The sequence below is a fragment of the Atractosteus spatula genome, chromosome 3 (genome assembly GCF_055471065.1).
Source record: "Atractosteus spatula isolate fAtrSpa1 chromosome 3, fAtrSpa1.hap1, whole genome shotgun sequence".
NCBI lineage: Eukaryota > Metazoa > Chordata > Actinopteri > Semionotiformes > Lepisosteidae > Atractosteus > Atractosteus spatula.
Window position 1 is genome coordinate 70,540,685 of NC_142708.1, and position 23,836 is coordinate 70,564,520.

The 23,836-nt window shown below is 41.7% G+C and overlaps 1 protein-coding gene across 5 annotated transcripts; it reads right to left on the reverse strand.

The window, feature by feature from the left end:
* Positions 1-12,310: 12,310 nt before the first annotated feature.
* Positions 12,311-23,060, reverse strand: LOC148838585 (BPTF-associated chromatin complex component 1-like). 5 transcript variants are annotated; one of them, XM_088911063.1, is made up of 7 exons: positions 22,853-23,047; positions 22,400-22,517; positions 20,898-20,992; positions 19,383-19,484; positions 16,681-16,895; positions 15,038-15,142; positions 12,311-14,833 (listed from the first exon to the last, which is right to left on the reverse strand). In XM_088911063.1, the coding sequence occupies exons 2-7, from the start codon at positions 22,418-22,420 to the stop codon at positions 14,769-14,771; spliced, it is 603 nt and encodes a 200-aa protein (XP_088767189.1). In that variant the 5' UTR covers positions 22,421-22,517; positions 22,853-23,047; the 3' UTR covers positions 12,311-14,768. The 5 variants fall into 5 exon arrangements, with proteins under 5 accessions (XP_088767189.1, XP_088767186.1, XP_088767188.1 ...); XM_088911060.1 differs by having other exon boundaries at positions 16,681-16,898; positions 22,853-23,037; XM_088911062.1 differs by having other exon boundaries at positions 22,400-23,060.
* Between the last annotated feature and the right edge of the window lie 776 nt (positions 23,061-23,836).

The following is a 23,836-nucleotide window of genomic DNA, read 5'->3' on the forward strand; positions in this document are numbered from 1 at the left end:
TACTCGGCTCTTCCCGGTGTACAGCAGGGCGAGAAAGCGACTCTGCGCTGTTCGCTGCCCTGTGTCTCCTTTACGGGCCGGGCCAGCGCATTGTTCAGTCTGAAATAGTCTCTGTGAGAGAAAAAATAGTGTAAAGAGGATTAGATAATAATGACATTTGTCGCATCGTGTACAAAATGTAGTAAGAGGTGATTAAAGAGATAATCGCCCGTGTCTCACGGAGCCTGAACGCCGACCCCCGACTGAGCTGTCAGGCTGCGACAGGCGCTCAAGGCCAAGGTTAAAGGAATACCTGCGCGGAACGGCATTCCTGTCACAAGGTCCGAGTACATTAAAATATCAGTGATGCGCCGTCTTTAAACACAGTTCCCTTGTTTTTACTGCTTTATTTTAGTAATAGTCGTCAATCTGCTTATGTAATGACTTTATTGGTAGATAATCAAGACATAACCTGATAAGAGCATGACATCCTGTCTAAGCTAGCTGTGCAAGGGCATTACCTATATAAAATGTCCCCTTTGTAACAGAGGGAGACATTGCTATTCAGCCCAGACAGCAGAGCTACAGACTGCAGTTAAAGAAGGGTATAAAAACTCGATCATAAATGCCTGCCTTTGGCATTACTGTTCTCTTATGCCTTATTTCCTGCAGAACCACTGGGCTCTTCTGCTTTGGAGAATCGACTCTTGTTGCCTGTTGATTTAATTGTTAGCTCAGCTACATGTAGTCAACATGTGAATGATTTGATTTTTTCCCCTCAATGTCTTTTAAGGTTGACAGCTTTAACAGTCAGTAAAACTCTGTATAGTTTCTAACAACTATGACTCTCAGGCTTTTTCCAGTGAATTCAGTTGTTAGACTGGTTAAGCCAGGGGAAGACATTTAAAGAAATAGAGATGGAAGCTCTCCCGGGTATCAGTGTTATTAAAGTATTATGTACAGTTTGTGCTGTTTTAAAGTATTATGTACAGTATGTGCTGATCCCTTGATCTGGTTGTGAAGGGTGTAGTTTTATTCTCATGGTATAATTTTAGTGTGATGTGTGTTGCTGAGTTGTAACGGCCCAATTTCCTGCAAGATGCTTGGTTTGACTTTTGTGGGTTGTGTAATAACCACAGAAAACAGCTGTAATTGTGCCGTTTCACATCGGTCCTGCAGACTTTTACTCTGTTACAGTTGTTTGTGTTGTTTATATTACGGGGGTAGCCAACTATGGGCATGGAGAGCCACAGTCCAGCAGGTTTTATGGCTCACACTAAGTCATCAATTTGTAAACCCTTGGCACAATTTTATTTTTACCACTTAAACAGGTGATTTGTTCAAGGAAGCAGTTCAGTGATCATTTGATATTGTAGCACCAAGACCTTCTAGCTCTCAAGGCCTATAGGTGGCACTTCTAGACTTAACAGAACCAAATAGTTTGTTAAACCAATCAAGCCTAATGTGCTCCATCTTTACACATTGAGTATTTAACAGTGACCTATATGACCTGCTGAATTGTGGCTTTCCAAGACCAGGGGTGGCCATGCCCAGTATATTGTATTGGTTGAGAAAGGTTGTCTGTTTTAGACTTTTGGGGTGGCTACACTACTACTGTTTGTCACTGAATGAAGTTGTTAAAGCAGAAGGATTTATCTGAATTATTCTGGGAGCATTAATTATAAAGATTCATCCCTTCATCTATCTTTTGCCAGAAAGCAGCTTATTTCTGGAAGGGGCCATGGCAGCTTAGAGCCTTTCCTTCTAAACACAGTGTGGAAGGTCATACTACAGCCTGGAAGAGATGGCAGCCCATTACAGGGCAAACACATAAATGAGTACCTTTGAGACACCTGTTGATCTAAGCAGCGTATCTTTGGAAGGTTGTAGGAAACTATAGCACTCGAAGAAAGCCCATTTTATCATGGAAAGAACATGCACACTCCACACAGAGAGGTGCCTCAGTCTGGGATTGAATCTAAGAGCTGTGAGGTAGTTGAGCTAACTGCCACACCACTGTGACATCCATTTGTATGAATCCTTACTATAAAAATTATAATCTGTTTTTTTATTTATATATATAGTTAATGGGGACACAAGCCTCCAGTCCGTTAGAAAGGAAGCAAAGGTTAGCTCAGTGGTGTTTTTCATAGGAGGGTTGTGTCTTATGATGGCCTTCTGATTTATCTGTAAACTTCTCTGTGAGTGGAGTTTCTCAGTCATCGACACTTTGAAAGCTCTGTGCCTGTGAGTGTGTGTCCCTGTGTGTGTGTGTCGTATGTGGCTGCAGCTTCTCTCCCTTCAGTAAAACTAACTGCTGAACCAGATCAGCACATTCCACACGCTGTATTCGCTGGCCTCTCCGTAAGCCTATAAAAACGCACCAGGCAGAAAAAAATGTGGGTATAAAATTCTGTACAGTGAGGCAGAAAGGCAGAGGCAGATGTATAGAAGCTGAGAGTGCAAACAAGGAAAAGAAAGTCAATGTGGTTTTAGATGCAAACTGTCTTTTATTCCACTTCAGTCTAATCAACCCCTTTCTCTCCGTCCCCCCTTTCCTCCTCTTTATTCTTGTACAAACTGAATTGAGGCCAAACTGAGGCAAGCTCTGGGGCAAGTGCTTGTGGATTTCCTATGCACATCTGTGTATTGAGTGTGAGTCTGAAGACACAACTAAACTTAATCAGAAAGTTTTTCTCACCGCCACTTCCACCCTCCTCCTTCTGCATACACAAATACAGTCGTACACACAACAGATCCTTATCTCTTTCCTTTTCTTGTTTTCCTCCTTTCTCTCCCTCATCTATCCATTTCCTTCTCTCCTTCCCTCTCTCCCTCTCCCTCTCTCTCTCTTGCTTTCTCGCGCTGCTTGTTTGAGTGCTTTGGCAGCCGTACAAAAACAGCCGGAGAGCGAGGGTTGTTAACATTGGCGCAGCCCAGACACGAAGCCCCACAAATTAATTTTTTGCCCCCCAATGGTAGCAGCGGGAGACCCCAAACTTCACACCCCTCTAAAGTGACCCCAGGGGGAGCCCCTGATTTTTTTTCAGATTTTTCCAGCCCCCCGAAAAGGTTCATTTTAATTGTAGAAAGTGATACCGGGGGAAAAAAGCTACAGCCCTCCTTTTATGCCTACCAAGTCCTTCACTCAGCTTCACTACCTCGGCAAAGGGGAGGCTGCACTGCACAGGATTCATATTTTTTGGAGGTGAATAAGGAGGGACGGGGGGGGGGGGGTGAGGGTTTTGGGGCAAATTTTAGAGACCAAAAACCCCCCCGATCAGGGCTAGAGACCCCCTTTTTAAACGGGGAGAGTTCCTTCTTCTTAATTTTGATTGGAAAGTCCCATTGTGAGGTGGTTTTAAGTCTGAAAAAGTCTCTTTTTTTTCCTTATCCTTTCATGAGATTTTTTTCTTCTTTTTCTCCTTCTTCTTCTTCTTCTGCTATATCTAGGGCAAAATCTTGGGTTTACTGAAGTGTTTGTTTGACCCGACTTTTTTATTTTGTTCCAGGAAAGCAGTGGTTGTTTTTTTTTTGTGTCCATTTGAAATTTTTAACTGTTTTTGTGTGCGTGTGTGTGTGTGAGAGAGAGTGACACAAGCAGGGCAGCTTTACAAATACAAAATCAAGGCGAATATAATATTTTGTTTTTCTCTGGCTTTTGATGCATGTGTGTTTTTGCTCATGCTGTTTGTTTGTTTGGTCATGTGGGTTTGCTCTCAGACTGTTTGGCAATTATTATTTCTGTACATGCATTTTCTTATTATTTTGCATTATTGTTCTGGACTTGGAGGTAAGTGGTGCTCTTTATTTTTTTGTTCGTACTGTGGTGGGTTTTTCTGAGCTTTAGATGTTGAGAGAGGAAGAGAGACCAGTTTATGTGGAGTGGTTTCATGTACGTCTTGATTTTTCTGTTTTTTTTTCCTGATTGAGACTGCCTGTCGTGGTAATGAGCCTGTTCAACAGAGCCTACTCTCCGCGTGCTGACGTGATCACTTTCAACCAAAATTATTTTAGCAGCAAACGTATCAAAACTCACCACTGCTGCATCCTATCACTCTTGTAAATTCATAGAAACGCATTTTATTTCATTTTTTCAGTTTCTTAGCTGCTTTCTTTGAATGCGTATATATTTAGTTGATTTATTTGGTTAAATTTCTGTCTTGGTTTTTAATGATAAATAGTTTTTTTTTAAAACGCCATCTTATTGATAATTCGTGTTATTTTTATATAAATATTCCGATATAATATATTTTTGGATCTCTAAATTTTTATTTTTCGGATCTGGGGCTGATAGGGTGTACAGTTGCCTATTTCTATTGCTGCTGTTTTGAAAGAAAGGGAAAAAAAGCCGAATTCTGATATTTTTTTAAAAAATCATTTTCTTTCAGATTTTTATGTTTGTAAATTTGAAAATCCGTAATGTTTCTGGGCTTATTTTTCTGTGATTGTGTGTTTAATTGTACATTTTTATGTGGAATATTTTTTTTACACCACATCGGGTGTGGTGTGTTTTAGTGGACTGTCTGAAACCAGCTAGGAGATATTTAAGCTATTAAAAAATAAAAAATTATATTCAATAACCATTATTACCATTTTATAAAATTAAATTAACCCTTCAAACATCTTGGAATATCTTAATTTTTAAAAGCAGTCCTTAAGTTTAGACACCTTATTTTATTTATTTAATTTTGCCACATCACATATCTTTCTTTTTGTTGGTTTCTGTGTTTTATCTTTCTGAAATGTGTTGGAATATAAGAGTAGGAATGCCCTGCCAGAATGGGCATATTTTTTTAAACACTCTTATCACTGGGATGCTGCTGCTCCAGGCTTGAGTGAATACTGTGTGTGGGGTGCAGTGTGTATCAGGGTATCTCTGGCCTAACTCAGCACTAACCACGCCATTTTATTAACTGGCTACTCCCAGGAGCCTCTCCACTCCAGCATAAGCAGGCCTCTCTCTCTCTCTCTGCCTGTCTCACTCTCACACTCTCTGTGCTCTGAGTCGCACTTAGGTACCGCAGGGATATCAAGTAGGCTCAGTTCCTGTACCAGCTGGTCCGTTTGCAGTGTAGCACGGCTCGGTTCTGACACCGACCTGCCTCCTGCTGTTCCACCTGTCTGGTTCAGACACAGAGATTTCAGATGTGTGTCACCAGCACAGATACCAATCTGCGTGAGCAGTGTGAGTTTAATCTAGAAATACTATCTGTATGTATGTATATTGTGTCTGTATGTATAAATTTATGTCTGTCTTTATGGATAACATATACACAGGAATTCTCTTTATATGACAATACATATTGATATTAGCAGGTTTCCTTTACACTTGTGATTTTATTTAATGTCTTGCCTGTGTATTGACTCCCACTGTGTTTGAAAGTGTGTTTCTCTTGTTTTTTCCCTACATTGTTGTCTGAACAGAGCCCTGAGGTGCCTGTCCCCTTTCTGTGGGTAATGGCTCTATAGGACCTGTATGTTTCACCTGCATGTCTTGAAAACCATTTGATCTGAATTGTTTTTTTTTTGTATAATTGAATTTATTTTATAGAACTTGAAGGCAAGATCATATCTTCACACTCTGTTGTAAGTTAAACATTAGGATCTGTACCATACATGTACATACTATGTGTATTACATTATATATTTGTTTGCATGTGGAAGTCTGTAATGATGAGTGTCCTGCAAGGAGTTTCCAAATGGCTTTTAATTTCACCAGTGTATTCAGCACTGTGTGCAGCTTTTCTTTTTGTGTGCTTAGAGCATTAGAAGTTACTGTTGTGTTTTGATTAAGGATAATTAAATCCTGACTTGAAAAAAATAATATACATTTATAATTGTTTATTTATTTATTTAATTATTTGTATGTTGAGTTTCTTTTAATGCAATAATGCTCGAGTGTAATGAGATGAACACTCACACTCACTAAGCTGTCGAAAATGTTTTTAACATACTAAAACTGAGCCTCTGAAGTTAAGGCATTTGGTATTCTTTTTCATTTTTAAAAATAATTTCATTTTTCTGATAAACCTGTACAGGTGAGATTTATTCATGCTTTTTTTAAAAAAAAGTCTCAGAATTAAAGTTAAATTGTGAATAAAGTGTTGTGATAAGTTACATAGAGGCAGAACAGTATTGTTTGTGCTTGTCATGAGTGATAAAATCACAGGCTTTCCTGTTGTTAATATTTGCCCGATGTTAGACCTTCATTCGGTACATTGGGTGTATATTAAATAAATTGTATTTTCAGTTGTATGGTGAAAAAATAAAACTACATAAATACATAAAATGGATTTATTAAACAAATTAGGTTTTCATGAACATTTATTATATAAAAAAAGGAGAACCTCTGGAATAATGTAACTTTCACTGATGGTGCAGTTGTAGTGGAACATTGAAATTTGCAGAGGTGTAAAAATATGCTTATAGTAGTGAATTAAGTCAAATAACAAATTACTTTACTGTTGCACTTTGCAGTAAAAAATGATGAGGCAAACTAGTTTTCCTACCTGTTAGGTCACATTTTATTGAAATAATATATAAGATAAGAGTTTATTGTCCCTGAGGGAATTTTTTAATGGACACACAGCATATATATATAGTGCTTCAATACTGAGCTGCCTGATAAACACCAAGAGTTAAGGAGGAAGAGTATTGTGATTATTATATAATACCCGAGTAAAAGGGAAATTTTGTCCCTGAACCCAGGTGTGTTAGAGCAGCAGCTGAAGTGCTGATTAATTATTATGGACCTATTTGAAAGAATGCTAGTCATGTTAATAACTGTTGCAGTTTGTTGCATGTCATTACGGTCTTGCTCAAAGCCATTTTGATTTGGAGGGGACTGCTGCACGTATTGTAATACTATACATTCTAACGCCTGTATGTGGTGCTGCATGGTGTTCGGTGTCCATGCGTGAGTGATGGTATGTCACAGGAGTGGCTGACTCTGGTCACAGAGATCCCTGCAAATTGGGCTTCTATAAATCAGCTGTTTGTGTTCCTTCTTGTTATACTGCAAGTATCAGTGCAGCTCATCCTATGTCAGTGGTTATCTTCAGCAACAGGACCCTATTAACTAATTAAAGGTAAAGTAAACAGTTAATTGATTGCAGGTCCAAGTCCAGGTTGGGCTTTCAGCGGAATACAGTAGAAGAGGTGAGGCTTCCACACTCTGGTTTGAATCAGAGGGTCTAAAGGCCCTAGAACCGCGGTCACTGTGATCCATTAAGGAGGTAATTGGCATAGTTGCTTTACGATAAGTTACTTTCAGTTCAGATGGAATGGAAAAGCTGGAGAGCAAGGATAGAAGCTGACAATTGCCCCCAATTCTCGGAAGGAAATGGAGTTTCAAGGCGCTGCCTGTAGCCATTTGTCTGTTTCTAATTATGTTGTATTTAACCCCGTTCCCTCTCTGCAGTGTCTACAGACACTAGTCCACCCATGGATAATTCTGGTTAATTCCACGTCACTCATCTCATTACCCTCTATGTACTAAAATACATTTGGCTGTTTATCCATTTATTATTTTTTATGAACAATAGTATATCATTTTATTCGTTTCTGCTTCTACAGGACAATGTAACCTTCCACCTCTTTCCCCGTTTGTTTGTGGCAGAACAGAAAACTGCAGGTGCCCCTGACAGGTGCGTGGAAAATTTCCTTTTTGTCTTCAGATCATCTAATTTAACACATGAACATCATTGCTTTGTAGTGCTTACTAATGTAATGTGCGCTCTGCTCCTGTTTTAATGTCACAGTTTGTGTAACTGTATTTAAAGTCAGTAGTACTGATGTGTTCTTTTTCACAAAGTTGCTTTTGCTTGTGTGCTTTAACCATTTAGCCAGAAACAGCCTGTGAGCAGTGGTACTTCCCCTTCCTCCATTTTGTCTGCTTGGTCCTGTCCTCCATTTTGTTTTTGGTAGCTGTGTCAGAATTCCCTGCTGACTCTTTCCTAAACTGCTCTGTCTCTGTAACACAAAGAGTCACACTGTCCTGGCTCTCCCACCCAGATAGCAGTCTTATAGGTCAATAGGTCATTTATTTTTTTCAACAGCAAAAAAGGGTATTTACAGAATTATTGTCTTATCCTGCTGGATAAAGAATAAAGGGTTATAGAAAAACAAAAGAGAATAAGGCAAGAAAAAGGGAGGTAGCCCTTAATCAGGCTTTTAGAAGGAGGAATTTAGTTGCTATCAAACAATCATCTTTAACAAAGACACATTCAGTCAATTCTGTGGTCGAAATGGGGGGGGGGTCACCCTTTCTGGCTGGGGGATCCCTTTTTCTACTCAGTTGGGACCCCCAACTTAAAAACAAAATCAAACTGAAGACTACATTTCTCAGAAATAATGATGCTATTCATTCTAAAATACAAACAGCTGGAGTGTAGGTCAGCAGATTCACTGGTCAGTGCAGGCAGGGCAGATCTGCTGTGTGAGTGTGTGGATTGTGTACTCTGCTGTACTGGATTTGGCGATGAGAAGTGTCTCTGTGTTGAGTGTTGGGCCCTGAAAATCCCTGGCCCAGTGTTCTCCAGTCCAGTGATGCTGTTCATAACTCCTCAGTCTCTTTTCTTGATACAACAGGATCATCTTCTTACAGGTTTTGTTGGGTGTTTTGTTCCAGTCAGCAGCAGCCCCCTCACATTGTAATTACTTACAATCTAAACTGTGAATTAAAACAGTGGTAACCAATTGAAAAAAACAGACACGAATATTTTCAATATAAAACTTTAAAAAATAATCTGACCTTGCCTTATTAGGAGGAAAAAAAAAGGTTATATGAGGAATTTTAAATATAGTCTATTTTATATCATTTACAAGTATCCAGAATAGTCTTGTCACTTGGATGATTCAAGCTCCATCCTCATGGGAGGCATCAGTGTGATGTCTAGCGTAGCTTCTACAGCAATTGGCCCTGTTGGTCAGTTAGGGCTGTTCCTTTAGTTGCCCCATAGCAAGTTAGAAAGGGCTGTTCTGCCAGAGGTCCCATAGTAGGTCAATGAGGGCCTCTCTGCTCTGTTTTTCCACATGCCTCACAGTAGGCCCTGCATTTATAATTACAGGCCATAAGAACACAAATTTGTACCTGTGGATTCACAGTTTTGATGCTCACTAACTAACAAACACTCAAGCTTTGAAGATGGTGAGGATTCTGCAGTGCTGGGCGATAGACTCTGAAGGCCTTCAAACAGAAACAGTGAGTGATCTACTGAGTCCTTCAAGCTTCAGTCAATTCCCTAAAGCTATTCCCTAAGATGCTGGCTCAGCAGTAATAATACAGACAATTCTGTAAAATGACCCCACTGAAAGCATTTAGTATGAAGAGCTCTACCTTTGTTTCAGAAAAGCCTTGGGTTATTGTAAATGTCTTTTGAAGAGAAGCACTCGGAAGCCTTCAGTCTCCGTTTCGTGTGGTGTGAAATATACAACAGTTCCTTGTAAAAGAAGACAAACAGATATTGAAATACAGGTATTTGTTATCTTATCAGTGAATTAGTCCAAAACACTGCAAAAATATTTTACATAAAGCAACCCAGGACAAAAAAAGAAATATGGGAACTGACATGAAGCATTAGTTTTTTAACATGTTTCAGTAGGGTAGCTATTTTACCTTTACTAAAAGAGAGGAGTATAAACCAACTAGTTTGTCTTGTGTTTTAGTTTTTTTTTTACAGAATTTGAAATAGTTTGTGACAACCTTGTTATAAAAACAATCATCCTTTCGGAGCTCCAGCTCACTCCCTGGCTCCTGCGCGCCCTATAGCAGCACATCATGGTTTGCAGGCTCCCAGTACAGGTCCAAACCATTATGTGCTGTTACTGGGAGCACTGGGACATCCACCATCCAGCAGTACCTGAGAAACAGCCGCTCCTTTTATTCCTGTCATCTACTAGGCAGGAGAATGTCTTGTCTTGTACAGGATGTGGTGATGGTTTGCATTGAAATTATAAGAGTTTTTGTATTCAATTACCTAGCTAAATTTTACATTACAATTAAAATTTACCTACATGTCATCATAACTGAAGAGTATGTAAGACTTCCCATTTATGGGTATAAATTTTAAAAAAAGGTTACAAAAACCTGGGACTGTTCCCAAGTTCTGTCACTCATTCACATACACAAGGGTACATTCCTTAATAAAGAGTTAGGCCACATTAGGCTCAACTGTTGGAAAATGGTACCTAGTAATCTAACACTGACTGGCATTTATTGTATGAGCAAGAAGGTGCTTTTATTTGCCTCATAAATTGTGTAACTGAAACAGCACAAGAGAAAGCCAGGCTACAGTGCAACAAAGCAGCCATGTTTTAAACAATAATGTCTTTGTACCTCATTTGATAATATACCTAACACCTTTACGTTAGTACTGTACTGCAGTAGTGCTGGGGAAAGGAAGTACGTTTTTTCTTCTCTTGCTGTGTTTTGGTTACTGTGAAAAGTAGAAGAGGTTTCATCTTCAAAAAAAGAAGGCTCAAAAGCAGAAATAAAGGCAAACCATTATTATGGTGTTCTTTTAGTGAAATATCTTAGATGCGTCACACTAGCTCCTGCCAAACTAATGTAATAGAATACTAAATTTTCTTTCGCTGAATTCCTGGTGCCTTGACTGCACTCAGTAGCCAGGTTAATTTTGTATGTAATTACATACTCCTGATACATTTAACATATAGATGTATGGCCAAGATTAATCAGGATTAATCATGGCATACACAGTCCTTGATGGTACTGTTACTGTGGCGTCACTGGTTTTGTACACAATAATTGATGGTGCCGTGTGTTGTTACTATGTGGTCACACGTGTCGTCCAGCTCTGTCTGCCTGGCTGTAGCAGCACATCAATATTGGTAGCTGCCCTCAAACTGGGCTGCCAGTATAGCTTGTGCTGCTCCAGTGTGGCTGACACTGTCAACACACAGCTTAGACTTGACTGGGTCTACACTGGACATGCAGCTCATACACAGCTGGACATCTGCTGGATGCAGTCAAAACAACTTCGGTGCTGCTGGACCTCAGGGGGGGAGACACCAATCAGACTTGCACAGACCTCAGCTGGACACGGCTGTATAAGGGAATGGCAGAATGATCCCGGAAAGGCTCAGTGAATATTACTAGAATTAATGCAGATCAGCTGAGGCTGGAAATCACTGTCACTTTCTCATGGAAAAATAAACTTAATTTCAAATCTCTTTTGGCGTACAGTTTTATTTTCTTATTTTTTTTAAGTACTTTTTTTGCAATCAGATCAAAATTCTCTTCAGTGATAGTTATACAACTTTGATTTATTATTGGATGTTGTCAGTGAGTTATGCTTTTAACTTTCACAGGTTAGAAAAGGGTTTAGTTTTTTAAAAAATAGGTAGTAATGAAACTACAAATTGTTTCATAACTTGAATTCAGTAGATTCTATCTAAAAAGACTAAAACAATTACAGATGGTCTTAAAATAGTGAATTCCATTGTAGATTTAGATTCAAAATCAAAATTCTCTTCAGTGATAGTTATACAACTTTGATTTATTATTGGATGTTGTCAGTGAGTTATGCTTTTAACTTTCACAGGTTAGAAAAGGGTTTAGTTTTTTAAAAAATAGGTAGTAATGAAACTACAAATTGTTTCATAACTTGAATTCAGTAGATTCTATCTAAAAAGACTAAAACAATTACAGATGGTCTTAAAATAGTGAATTCCATTGTAGATTTAGATTCACAGTATCCATATAAGAGATAACAGAGCATTAAATTTCTATAGGTACAGTATACAAAAAATGGTTATAATGGAACTTGGAAAACACCAAATATTTCATGTAAAATGTTACCAAGGATGAGAAATTACACTAGTGGAAGAAGGTAGCCATAAGCTGTTCAAAAGAAGTTCACTTTATTTACAGAGCAGGGGGGCCTAACCTATATACACTAGCAGACACTGCATCAGCCTTCTTACTCCAGAAGTGCTGTGATCTTTTTGTGCAATTATAGTATTGACAAAGTATTTTGTGTATTTTAGTACACTTATTGCATTTGTAGCACAGAGGAGGGCCTTAAATATTACTTGAGCTTCCTGTTGATCCTGACACCTGTGTTAGACATCAGCAAGCTTAGGCAGAAAGGACCAGGGCCACCTTCATACGCGAGGTAGACAAATGCAACTGCACTACGTTACTGCATTTTGTCAGTAGACACAATCTCGGCTTTTCAATATGTAATTACATTTATGTAACTAAATTAAGAATGAGTTGTCTAATGGCAGTATTCAAAGCACTTTGTGTTAAGCAAGAAGAGGCTTGCTTTTTCTCAACAAATAACCACAAACTATAAGAACAGAATTGGATTGTTTAAAATTACATTTACTACATTATTACATCGCACTGCTTTTAAAAACTTGGTTTTAATTACACGGTTGTACAAATGCATATGTGTTGATCACTATCAAACTATCTACAAGTTACACCAAAACAATTTATATCAACTTAATAAAGGAGAAAAATTGCAAAGGAAAAAAAAAGCCATCATCACACAACAGGGTAAAGTTTACAAACAAGTTTCCACAAACTTGGTGTATTTACCAGAAAGTACAGCAATGCTGTATTCCACACTTAACCTTTGACTATTCAAGGTACAGTTAAGGAAATATGAAGCAATTGTCCTTTTTGGTGACAGGTAGGTAATCAGTGTGGATATCAACTGTATTCCATTGTCATGCTTCAGTCCAACCCTTATTATTAAAAAGGACCAACCGCTGCTAGGCCAATTATGAGAATTACAGCACCATTTACATCTGAGCCTTGGCATGGCCCAGAAGAACCAAGGTTACCCATCTTAGAATAATGATCAAGCAGCAGTTCCCACACAGGACAAGGAGACTGGAATTAACAGAACTGATTGGGTTGTTGTGTTCCATGATTTTTATTACTTGACAAAGCGCATTTGGTGTCTGGCATTGCCTGGGGATTTTCTGCAACTTTTATGTTGCTTGTATTGGCTTTGTTTCTTTATTATTGGCCTAAAAACAACTACAGCCGTGACCTCAACAGAGGTGCAAGTAATCAAGAACATAAGCTGTGCAACAAGTATTCACAGCAAATCTGCACCCATAAAATAGAAAATAAGTCAAACTGCCACTACATGCCATTTCAGAAGTAGGATACTATTATGCACACTCTTGAAAGCTGCAAGAAGAACCAAACGCCCTTTCATTTCTCAATTACTGACCTGAAACAATAAAACCCAAGAACACTGCATGCTTTAAATTATTTTTCCTGTTGTAAATACACTAAATTCAACAATAAAACAAATCTAGCTACATATTCAGCGGAGTGAAATAACCCTCTATTTTCATCAGAAGTGAATATTTCCAACAAGTCAGTCTTCTACTGAAAAGACTTTAGATTCCTTTGTAGAAGCCAGCGTACAGGACAGCAGGAAATGTAAATTTGTATAGAGAAAAATAATTCACTTTGTAAAATTTTAAGCACAATGTTTTATTCAGTAGACCTAGAAATGTCTATCTGACATGATAGAAAAATATCCTTTAATAATTCCACTTGCTCCCAAAACCCAACTCATCGCTTAGGACCAGGTAATATCTGCAGTCGTAAAAAGCATATTAAAAAAAATAAAAATTGAATTGAGACAGACTAAAAAACTAGTAATATTACACTTGGACCCTATACACCATGTGTGGTAAACACAATCCCTAAGAAACACAGTCCAGCAGGGTTCTTTGAGTCTTTAGAAACAGTAGATGTAGGAGGGCCAATCTTTTTTTAAATGGTATGTTATATCCACCCGATTTTGATCATCATGACACCTGTCTGCCCCTTGTCTATTTGACACTGAAATTCCATCTCCACAGTGCTTTATGTGAGCAGTCTCTATCACTGTAAGCTCACAGAAGCAGGGAGTTGCATTTAAACTAAAACTCACCTAGCCTACTGTCTTTTTTTAAAAAATTTGAGCAGAAATAGTTTAGAATTAGTCTGCTAACAGAGGAAAAACACAGGAGGTTTTTGAACCCTTTGTCATGAGACTGGCTCAGGTAAGTTAGGAGTGCTTCTGTCCGGTCAGGGAAAGATGTAAAATATTCAGGTTTTCACTCAAATTGAGCTCTTCCATTGAGTGAATCTCCCCGACTTTGTTCTGAAGTCACCGAAGATCCTCAGAAACCACACATAAACCCTGCTGGAGTCCGATGCACCCAGATGGGTGAGCCATCCCTGGAACTGCATCTGAAGATGAATCCTTTCGGCAATGAAAATTCACCATTCGACCTTGTCTCTTTTTTTCTAAAAAAAAAAAAAAATGCTATTTAATAGCATTTTTTTCCTCCAGAGAGCACAAGATAGTCCAAAACGTAAGACAAAGCAATAATCTCGGGCCCTCTGAATGAAGTAGGACAGCTTGGGACGGCTTCACCAACACACCTCTCCCCTCCACCTGCAGCTGTCCTGTCTCTCCACCTTTCAGTCAAGTACAGGATGCCGAAAAAAACAAAACCAGGAGCTTTTCATAGTTTTCATCATGATATTTGTTCCCCCCCCCCCCCAACTATAATGATTCCATGATAAATGACAAACATTGCAAGGAAGCTTGGTATGCAGGTAGTAACTGTTCCGTATTTTTCCCCCACTTTTTGAGATTTGAGAAAATGATCCTTTTAAACAGCTAATGTGACTTGTCCCCACTGCCTCGGTGCTGTCCTTTTCCATGCCTGATGTTTTGACGTCTCGCAACGTGTCATTTCCTGCCTGGGTGAGGACTGGCCGGCCTCGTGGGGGAAGGGCATCAGCGCGAGAGGAGGGGCAGGTCGCTGGAGTTCATAATCAAACTGGAGTCCAAATTGAGGCTCTCTGATAAACACACAGCAGGCAAAGAGACATCATAATGACAGAAAGAACAGACTAAAAAAAAACCAACAGTGCAACTATATAGAAATGATTAGAGAATATAAACCACAGTACCAGACAGCATATATGGACAGGGAATACAAAAACAGAAGGAGAGGTAGCAGGAAGAATGGCACAGTGCATAGAGGCACAGGCCTTGGTTCTCACCCTGGTCAAAGTTGAGCTTCTTAGTGGTGGAGCCCGTTTCCAGTCCCTCAATGTCCACAAGGTCACTGTTCACATCTGAGTCATTCAGTGCACTCAGAGTGACATCTGCCAGGACAGAGATAAACACTAAGCCACTGCTGACTGATAACAGTATATCGACGTGGTATTGACCAAGAGGAGCAAACTGTAATTCTGCAGCTTAAGCAAAGCAACACTCCAGTCCACTAAGTGTAAGCTACTGCCCCCTTTTATAATAATAATAAACTTTTTATTTTATATAGTGCCTTTAAAGGTGGCTTCTCAAAGCACTTTACAGAATGACAACAGCAACAACAATTAAAAATAAACAATACAAAACGCACAAGATAAACACGATGAGAATACACAGAGGAGACAGTAGATGGTGGTACTAAACACAGTAGGAGCAGAGGGGTAAAGAATGGAACCAGTTAAGTAAAGGCCCTTCAAAAGAAGGTTTTGAGTCTGGATTTGAAGGAGTTTAGAGCAGGTGACTCTCTGATATCCTTGGGCAGAGAGTTCCAGAGCTTGGGGGCATAACAGGAGAAGGCCCTGTCACCCATACAGTGTAGACGGGCTTGGGGGACAGTTAGGAGACCAGAATTAGAAGAGCGAAGGTTGCGAGGTGGGGAGTAGGGCGATAATAGTTCAGACAGGTACTGAGGTGCCAAGCCATGCAGAGCCTTGTAGGTGAGCATGAGGATTTTAAAGTCCACAAGGAATTTGACAGGAAGCCAGTGCAAGGACTCCAGGATAGGAGTAATATGATCACTTGCACTAGACCTGGTCAGGATTCTTGCTGCTGAATTTTGGACATACTGGAGTTTGTTCAATGTGGATTTAGATACCCCAGCAAGTAGAACATTACAGTAGTCAATTCGTGAGAAGACAAATGTGTTGATCAGATTTTCAGCTACAGTTGGTGATAACATGGGGCGTAGTCTAGCGATGTTTCTGAGGTGAAAGAAAGATGTTTTAACAATATGCTGCACATGCGGGTCGAATGTTAAGCCTAAATCAAATATAACCCCAAGGTTTTTCAATTAAGAATGAAGCTCAAGTACGGTACCATCCACAGACAGGGTTACAGGACTGGCTTTACGAAGTTGATGGGGGTGCCAATAAGCATGACTTCAGTCTTGTCACAGTTAAGATGAAGGAAATTTTGAGTTTTTATGTCAGAGATGCAATAAGATAGAATAGAGAGAGCCACATCAGTGTCAGGTTTGGTATGGATGTATATTTGAGTATCATCAACATAGAAATAATAGTTGAGGCCATGTGATCTTAAAAGCTGACCAAGTGGAAACATGTAAACGCTGAAAAGTAGGGGACCCAGTATCGAGCCCTGAGGAACACCAGACTTGAAGAGACCAATTTCAGACCTAAACCCTCCAAGAGAGACAAAGTGACAGCAATCAGGGAGGTAAGACTTTATGGGGGCTTCTATATGCTTTGCCATCAACATCTGCATTAATAAACACATTCAGCAAATTAACTCATGCATTACATTTTAAACATCTAATAAAAGGCCCTCTTTTTTGGGATCGCCGTACTTTGAACTACCACATAGTCCAACCCTGAATGAGACAAGGTCATGTACAGACCACCTGTGCCTTACTCACCTGCCGTCTTCTGCTTCTTGATGGCTGAGGGTGCGGGAGAAGGGTCCTGCAGGGCTGTCGTCACGACAACTTGCGAGGTTGGCACAGTGATGACAGCTGGGGTTGTCGCCACGGAAACCTGGGTTTTCTTGGGCGTCTTCTTGGGAGATTCAGAGGAGAGGGGAACCCCGCTGTCCTCGTACAGCTTCCTCTTTACTGTCGTCTTGATTTGAGCACTGCTTCGAGGAGGGACAGATGCAGTTAAAGATGGAATACAGACCTACAATTACAGCATTAGACTTTTTTAGCCTGGAGGTTACGGTTCAGACTTTGCTTAAAGAGAGTCAAGGGGCTGATGAAACCGTCCAGCCATTGCCAATCAGTCACCTAAGATGACTAGTCTCCGCTCAGCGAAAGCAAGTGAACAATATTTTTAAGAACCAGAAGTGGATATTAGCAGATCATATTAACCTCTTCTTGTTAACCCTTTGAGAAATCAAAGTTGCACAAGAACACAGTTCCATATCTAATAAAAGGCATGAACTCCTGCATCTAACCTGACAATAAAAAAGCAAAAATTACATATGAAAGTCTTATACAAATGAAAGATAATACCAATAAACGTTTTGGATTTTAATAGGCCACACATTCTGATTACTGTGCTCACAGAATTGCACTATTGAGTGAAGCAGCAGCAGATAGAAAGATGTCAAATTCACGTCAAATTCCCAACACCACAACTCAAAATGGGAGTGAAAATAAAGGAAAGCAAAAAGCTGGAGTCAGATTCAGCCCGAGTAGTTGCGAGATGCAGAGATGTTTTCCAGCTGCAGACCTGGGGCGCCCCCTGCAGGACAGGCCTGTTGGTGCAACCCGCAATCCAGCATTTGCTTTCCATTCTACACAATTCTGTGAAGTCTTAAAGTAATCAAATTAATTCTTAGGGGATCTGGGAATGGAATTAAACCTCCCATAGAGTCTCTGAGAAACTGTAGGAAGAGGCTACAGTCACTGCAGGCTGCAGTTGTTGATGCAGGTTCCCTTTTTCTTATTCCACCTCTGATCTTAAGGGTCTAAATGAATGGATTATTTGCATAGGAAGTCAGGTCAGCAGAGTTTTAGATCTTAATTGGCTCAACCAACTCAACTTGCTTATATTTCACAAGCAACAGTGTCTAAGGTGATATAAGCGTGTGACTCCCAGGGGAAAGACATCATCAGAATAGGGCAACAGCGAGCAGATGCACACTCCGGGATTGTGATATCTGCGCGACAATTCAAAGTGCAAGGCAAAATAAGAAAGCAACTGCAGATCGTCTGACTTCCTGTTTCATATTGGGGAAAGAACAGACAGTTTCATAAAAAGCTGTCCACCAGGAATTCCACAGACCACGATACCATAATCGTGCTGCTGTGCACAGACCAATCTGGATGTACACAACTGCAGGGCGAGTAGTGCAAAGAGCACAGGCAATGGACTACCAAGCAGTGGAGAAATATGATGTGGACAGACGACTCATCCTTCTCCACATTCTTGACAACCATGAGCGCACATAGCCCCACCCTAAGGACTCTACAGCCGAATGCTTGATGAGCCTTTCCCTGGAATGGTTTGGGTTCACTCATTCCCTTAGAAAGCTAGGTCAATTCAAACCAGAGTTTAATGGTATTAAGTAATCATCTTCACCCTGTGTTGCAGCATTTCTTTCCTGCAACGGGGGCTGGTCTCCAGGATAAAAATGGAACCCCATCCATGAAGCACATGTGGCCGCCCAGTGGTTTGTTGGGCATGACACTGATTTTATTCAGATCTCACGGCCTTTTCAGTCATCAGATCGGAATCCAATTCAAACATTTATAGCATATTCTGCAATGATGCCCGAGAAAGCATTTTCTACCTCCATCAACCAGGCGCGAGTTGACAGACACTCTCGTGAAAATTGGTACCACATGCTTCGGCAGAATTCCAGACACTGGCAGACATCGCTGCCACACGTGATGGTTCAACAACCTATCAGCTTTATATTGACATGACATTATTTTTTCCACTATCTGTACCTCTAAGACCTGAAGGAATGCTGTTGACAGAAATTGAAAATTATTACAAGAAAGAAAGAGTGCAACAGTCCCTAATACTGAAGTTAACTCCTGGCTCTTTAAGTTTACACCATTGTTAAATTCACCCTAATATATGCAAGAAAATTCACAAACAAAATACCAAAGTGTCAGTAGCATAAGTATGCAGAGTTCAATAAATCTGGTCATGAATTGCCTGGGACTATTTATAAACAGAGCTATCCACAGCAGCAGCACAGCCTTCACACACTGGACACCCCCAGAGGAAACAGCGCGTTTTCTCTTGAGCCTGACCAGAGTTCAGCGCAGGACACGGCCAACTTATCCAGAAAGGGGGAGTGAGCGCTCGGCCTGGTATAAGCATATTTGCATCACTAATGTCGGACTCGAACCACGCTGGTCAGCAACCTCTCAAAAGCAGCATGCGTCATTTCTCAACTGTTTTGATTTAACCTGAGACCCAATTCAATGGGAATAAGAAACAAAGCCAACAGGAGTATTAGACCTCGCAATTCCGTTACAGCATATATTGAATGAGCAACATCTGTATCCCAATTCACCCGCGCCCCGGAGTGGATCTAAGCCGAGTCGGGGGTGGTGGGAAGGATGCAAGGGTGGGCTGGACAGGTCTTGGGGATGGTCCTTACACAGTGCGGTCCTTGATGACAGAGCTGATTTTGTTCAAGTCGTCCCCAAACCGCCGCACGGCTGCACGCAGCATGTCAATCTCCGTGTCCGTCCACTTGGCTCTGCAGAGACAGACAGCACACACAGGGGCAATGGCACGCCAGCTCGCACTGTCCCCGCCTCGCCGCGTGCTGCTCTGTCACGCCGCGCCTCCCCCTCAACACACGCACATACACGCACGCGCGCACGCACACGCACACGCCGGGTGTCACCCTGCAAAGAGGACGTGATCTCCAGCCTTTTTGGATTTCGGACGAACATCATGAATTATTTAAAGTGGATAGGATAGTAAAAGCGTCTTTGACCCATAATACCTCCACCACCTGTTTCCAGGCACAGCACCCGTTGTTCTGAAAGGCGAACCGGATGGCCAATCTCTTGAGGGCATCGGTTACTCCCGCGGGGGCAGGCTACACTGGATGATTCTGGTCAAAAGTTGAAAATCCCTTCCACTTCTTTAAGTATCTCCACACCAGTTGTTTCGGTATACAACCCCCTTCCTCATCTGCCCACCACCTGTTTGTTTGTTTGTTTGTTTTGAAACAAAACAGAATCCCTTACAGGCTTTCGTTTTCTGCACAGATGCCTTACTATGGGGCAACCCCTCTCGCTGGGGTTTTCCGGTGAGCTCTAATGAAGACAGTGCCCAGGGAATGGGGAGGGGCATTCACGGACGTTGGCTCGGCACACCCCACACCCACCGATTATGCTGGGCTGAAGATCTATTGCCCTTCCAAGACATACCAGCAGCTGAGCAGAACGCTCACAGCCCAGCACACACAGACCCATCCGTTAGAGGTAAAAAGGGATTTGCTTGGGGGGGAGGCCACATGTGAGCCCGCAGGGGGAAATAACTGGCACAACACATGGCTTAAAGCCACCACAGCGAGTAGGAAGAGCTCACCGTCGGCGATGAAGGAAGAGGGGGGGAGCCTTCAAAACCGCTGGACATGGCAGAATGATTCCGGCAGACTCAAGAGAAAATCGCTCATGAGGAGAGTTCAGTGTGTGGCAGCTCGTCACTTAACGGTCTTAAAGTGGACTGGAGATGCACAGAAAGCAGCCTGCAACTACACATGCATTCCAGAGGTGGACACCCTCAGCTCCCAAGGGCGGCTGGTTTTCATTACACCTTTGGTCATAACTTAAGCGAGCTAAATGGATAATTAGTCAGCTGAGCTGTTTTCTTAAGTCCTAACCACATGCTAAGTGAATACTACCTATAAACTCTGCAGGACTCCAAGCTCTCGTGAACTGGAGCGGCCCATGCTGCCTTATACGGTCAATCTGAAGGAGACCTGGGGAGCGAAGCAGATCGTTTACCCACACAAGCCGAGCTCTGAAACGAGACTGGAAGACACGGCAGCAGCAGGCTCCCGCTGTGACAGGATGGGGACTCGGGACAGGATGGGGAGGCCGAGGCCGAGGCCGAGGCGGGGGTCAGCCCTGTCTACAATGGCGTCATCGCGACTCACCCAGCCGGACTGGAGTCGGCCACCGGGTGCAGCTGCATGGTCAACTCCCCCAGTTTGGTGAAGGCAGCACCTGCCGCGGAGAAGATCTCCCCCACCTGCAAAAGACGGACCATCAGGCACACAGAAGGGGGGTGCGAAGCGGAGAGGGGGCATTCTTACACGGGCAGGCGCCCCAAACCGGACTGACCCGTGAAGCCAACAGCTCCCTCTGAACTTTGACAGCCTCAGGTTCGTCGGGAAGCACCGGACTGTGCAAGCCACCCACAACTGATGGGAATGTCCAGCTTATTACAGAGTTGGACAATTGGCTGTTCCACCCTTTCCACACAATTGCTAAAAAAAAAAAAGCCGAAAATATTTCAAGCTACTACGTCATTGGAATAACAAGAGAAGCAGAGCCGAGGGCAGCGTGTCCAGTTATCAGAGAAGCCGCCCTAGGAGTTAACAGCATCACCGGGGTGGGGGGGGAAGACAACCTCGAGAGATCTTTACAGCCCGTTCAGTCTTTATATACAGTGAAACGTGAAAAATGCATTCAGCTAGTGAACCAGGCAGCCGTCGTTTCCCACGTGATTTTTAAACTTCGAGTCTGGAGTTACCTGCTTTGAAAAAACGAGCCTACACAACTCTACCCCTGAGACGTTGTACAAAACAAATTAGAATTACTCAAAATATATCTTCGGAAATACTAAAGCATCTTGGGTTCGGCTGTCAAAACCGCATTGGGCTCATCTTGAAGCTACTGTATAAAGAAGAGTCCGGCTCATCGCAGCCTTGACACCTCGTCAAGGTATAATAAAGGAAGAAAGGGCGAGGAGGGAGAGGAAAGGCCAAGGTGCCACAGTCCAACAGCGACACCGCGCGGCCGACACCGAGAACTGCGCATCTCTCCTTTGTGCCACAACTTTTTGAAGTTTGCCAACTTCTTGCCAAACCTCACGTGTAAATACGCCAGACGTGCATCAGAACCTCAAAGAAGAAACCGGGGGGACCTGTTTTCGGGTTTTAAAAGGAGTGCGTCATCACCTGAACAGTTATTCAAACTACAGAACCGAAGTAACCGACAGGGTCATGTGGATAAAAAGTATCGTTTTTCTCCAGCCGCTTACTCCCGACTCGTTTGAAGACGATTACAAAAACACCGTGATAAATTACTCTGTTTAGCAGCGCGAAGTTGTGGTTAGGACCCTAGACTCCTGACGGGAAGACAGAGTTTTAATCCAAGGCGATGGACTTCTTTTCTATCACTGTACAAGCTACTTAACCCGTATTTCATCAGTAAAATGCCAACTGAATTATAATAAGGCTCGGCATAAGTTAAAAAAGTCTTTACCATTGTCTCGAGATTCACCCTAAAGAGATTCTGAAAACACATCACAGTTCTTCGTTTTCGGCTAAATAAATTGTGCTTTTGAGACGTTCCGTTAAAGAAAACGCGCTTTAAAAAGAATACCCCTGAAGGAAACGGGCAATAGAAGGTGGTATGTTCTTAGAGCACCTACCTTAGTCGACGCTGAAGTCATTTTTTCCCCACTGAATACTTGGAAAGGACAAATAAAAACACTCCGGGGTCTGCAGAGGATCTAAATCATCTAACTGCGGTGGCACATGCTGGGAGCCCTCCAATGCAAAACACAATCAAACAGATACTACATTGACTAAGCTTAGAAGCAAAATACACTCTGCCAGTGTCACTTCAGAACAATGTTGCCGTTGCTTTCTTTTCTGAAATTAAAAACGTTGTGCTTTACAAATGCAAGTGCACTGTATTTCCCCCCCCGCACTGCATGTCAAAGCACAAATTAAACACTTTATTTTCTATAACGTGGACGTTACAGGAAAGAACTGGCATGAAAGTCGCATCGCGCTTCAGGTTAAACTATATTCTGTGTCCATTCAGTACAAAACAATACCCAGGCCTCCTTCACTCCTATCATTATGACAGACGTACAGACCTCGGAAACCTGTATAACGCTCCCCCGGGGGTGAAAACAACCATTTTGATCATGCCAACGAAAAACGCGGACTTCCTAACCCATCCAGTGAGCCCATTTCGGCCAATTTTGCTCAAATTAAAATAAAAAGACAGCAACTAGAGCGCGAGCAGGAAACCCCAGCCACCCGCGCGGCTTGCGCGTCTATTGGTCCACAACCCCGGTCCTCGGCTGCTGATTGGCCAAGGTTGCGTGACACTCATTCTGCGGAGTCCCGCCCCGCCCTTACTCTATTAGACACAGGCTTCGTCAGTCAAGACGCATTTTAACTGCATTAGAGAGCAGCGGCTTCGGACTGTTATAAGTGGTTGTTAGAATTTCTCCCAGCCTGATCCGTGATTTGTCCATTCTTCGCATATTGATGGTCAATAAGTCAATCACGGTATCCATTTTACCGTTCTGTGTTTTTGGGCGCGATTGTGTGTGCATTTAAATTGTTGTCAATCATCATGTCGTAATGCATTATTCGTGTTGGCATAATCTTAGACTTACTTTACTTTACAAATAGTATAAATAATAAATGTTTTTATAATACTTTTTGAAGTTTCGTAACATTAATAATATTTTATTTTTTGGGAATACGTGTTCTAAACCACTGACGCCCTGTTAGCGCTGTGTCTAAAAGTATACGTAAGGTGATGATGGGCAAGCCCAAGTGGTTTGAAGCAGGGCTGTATTTACTGTTTGTCTTTGTAAAAAAAACTATTTTAGGAACACGCACGTTCGTACTTGTTTCAGCCATTTTGCGCCAGTTCTCGGAGTCGGCCACCTGACGTCACAGCCCCCCCTCCCCCCAGGCTGGTGACGGAGTTTGCCGTCACATGACCGCTCTGGGCTGTGCCATATTCAGAAATATAGGAGGGGGAAATAGGATTTCAGTCCTCCAAGTGTAAAATAATCCTATCTATTTTGAAAAGAGTTAATATAGCATTAATACGTAGTTTT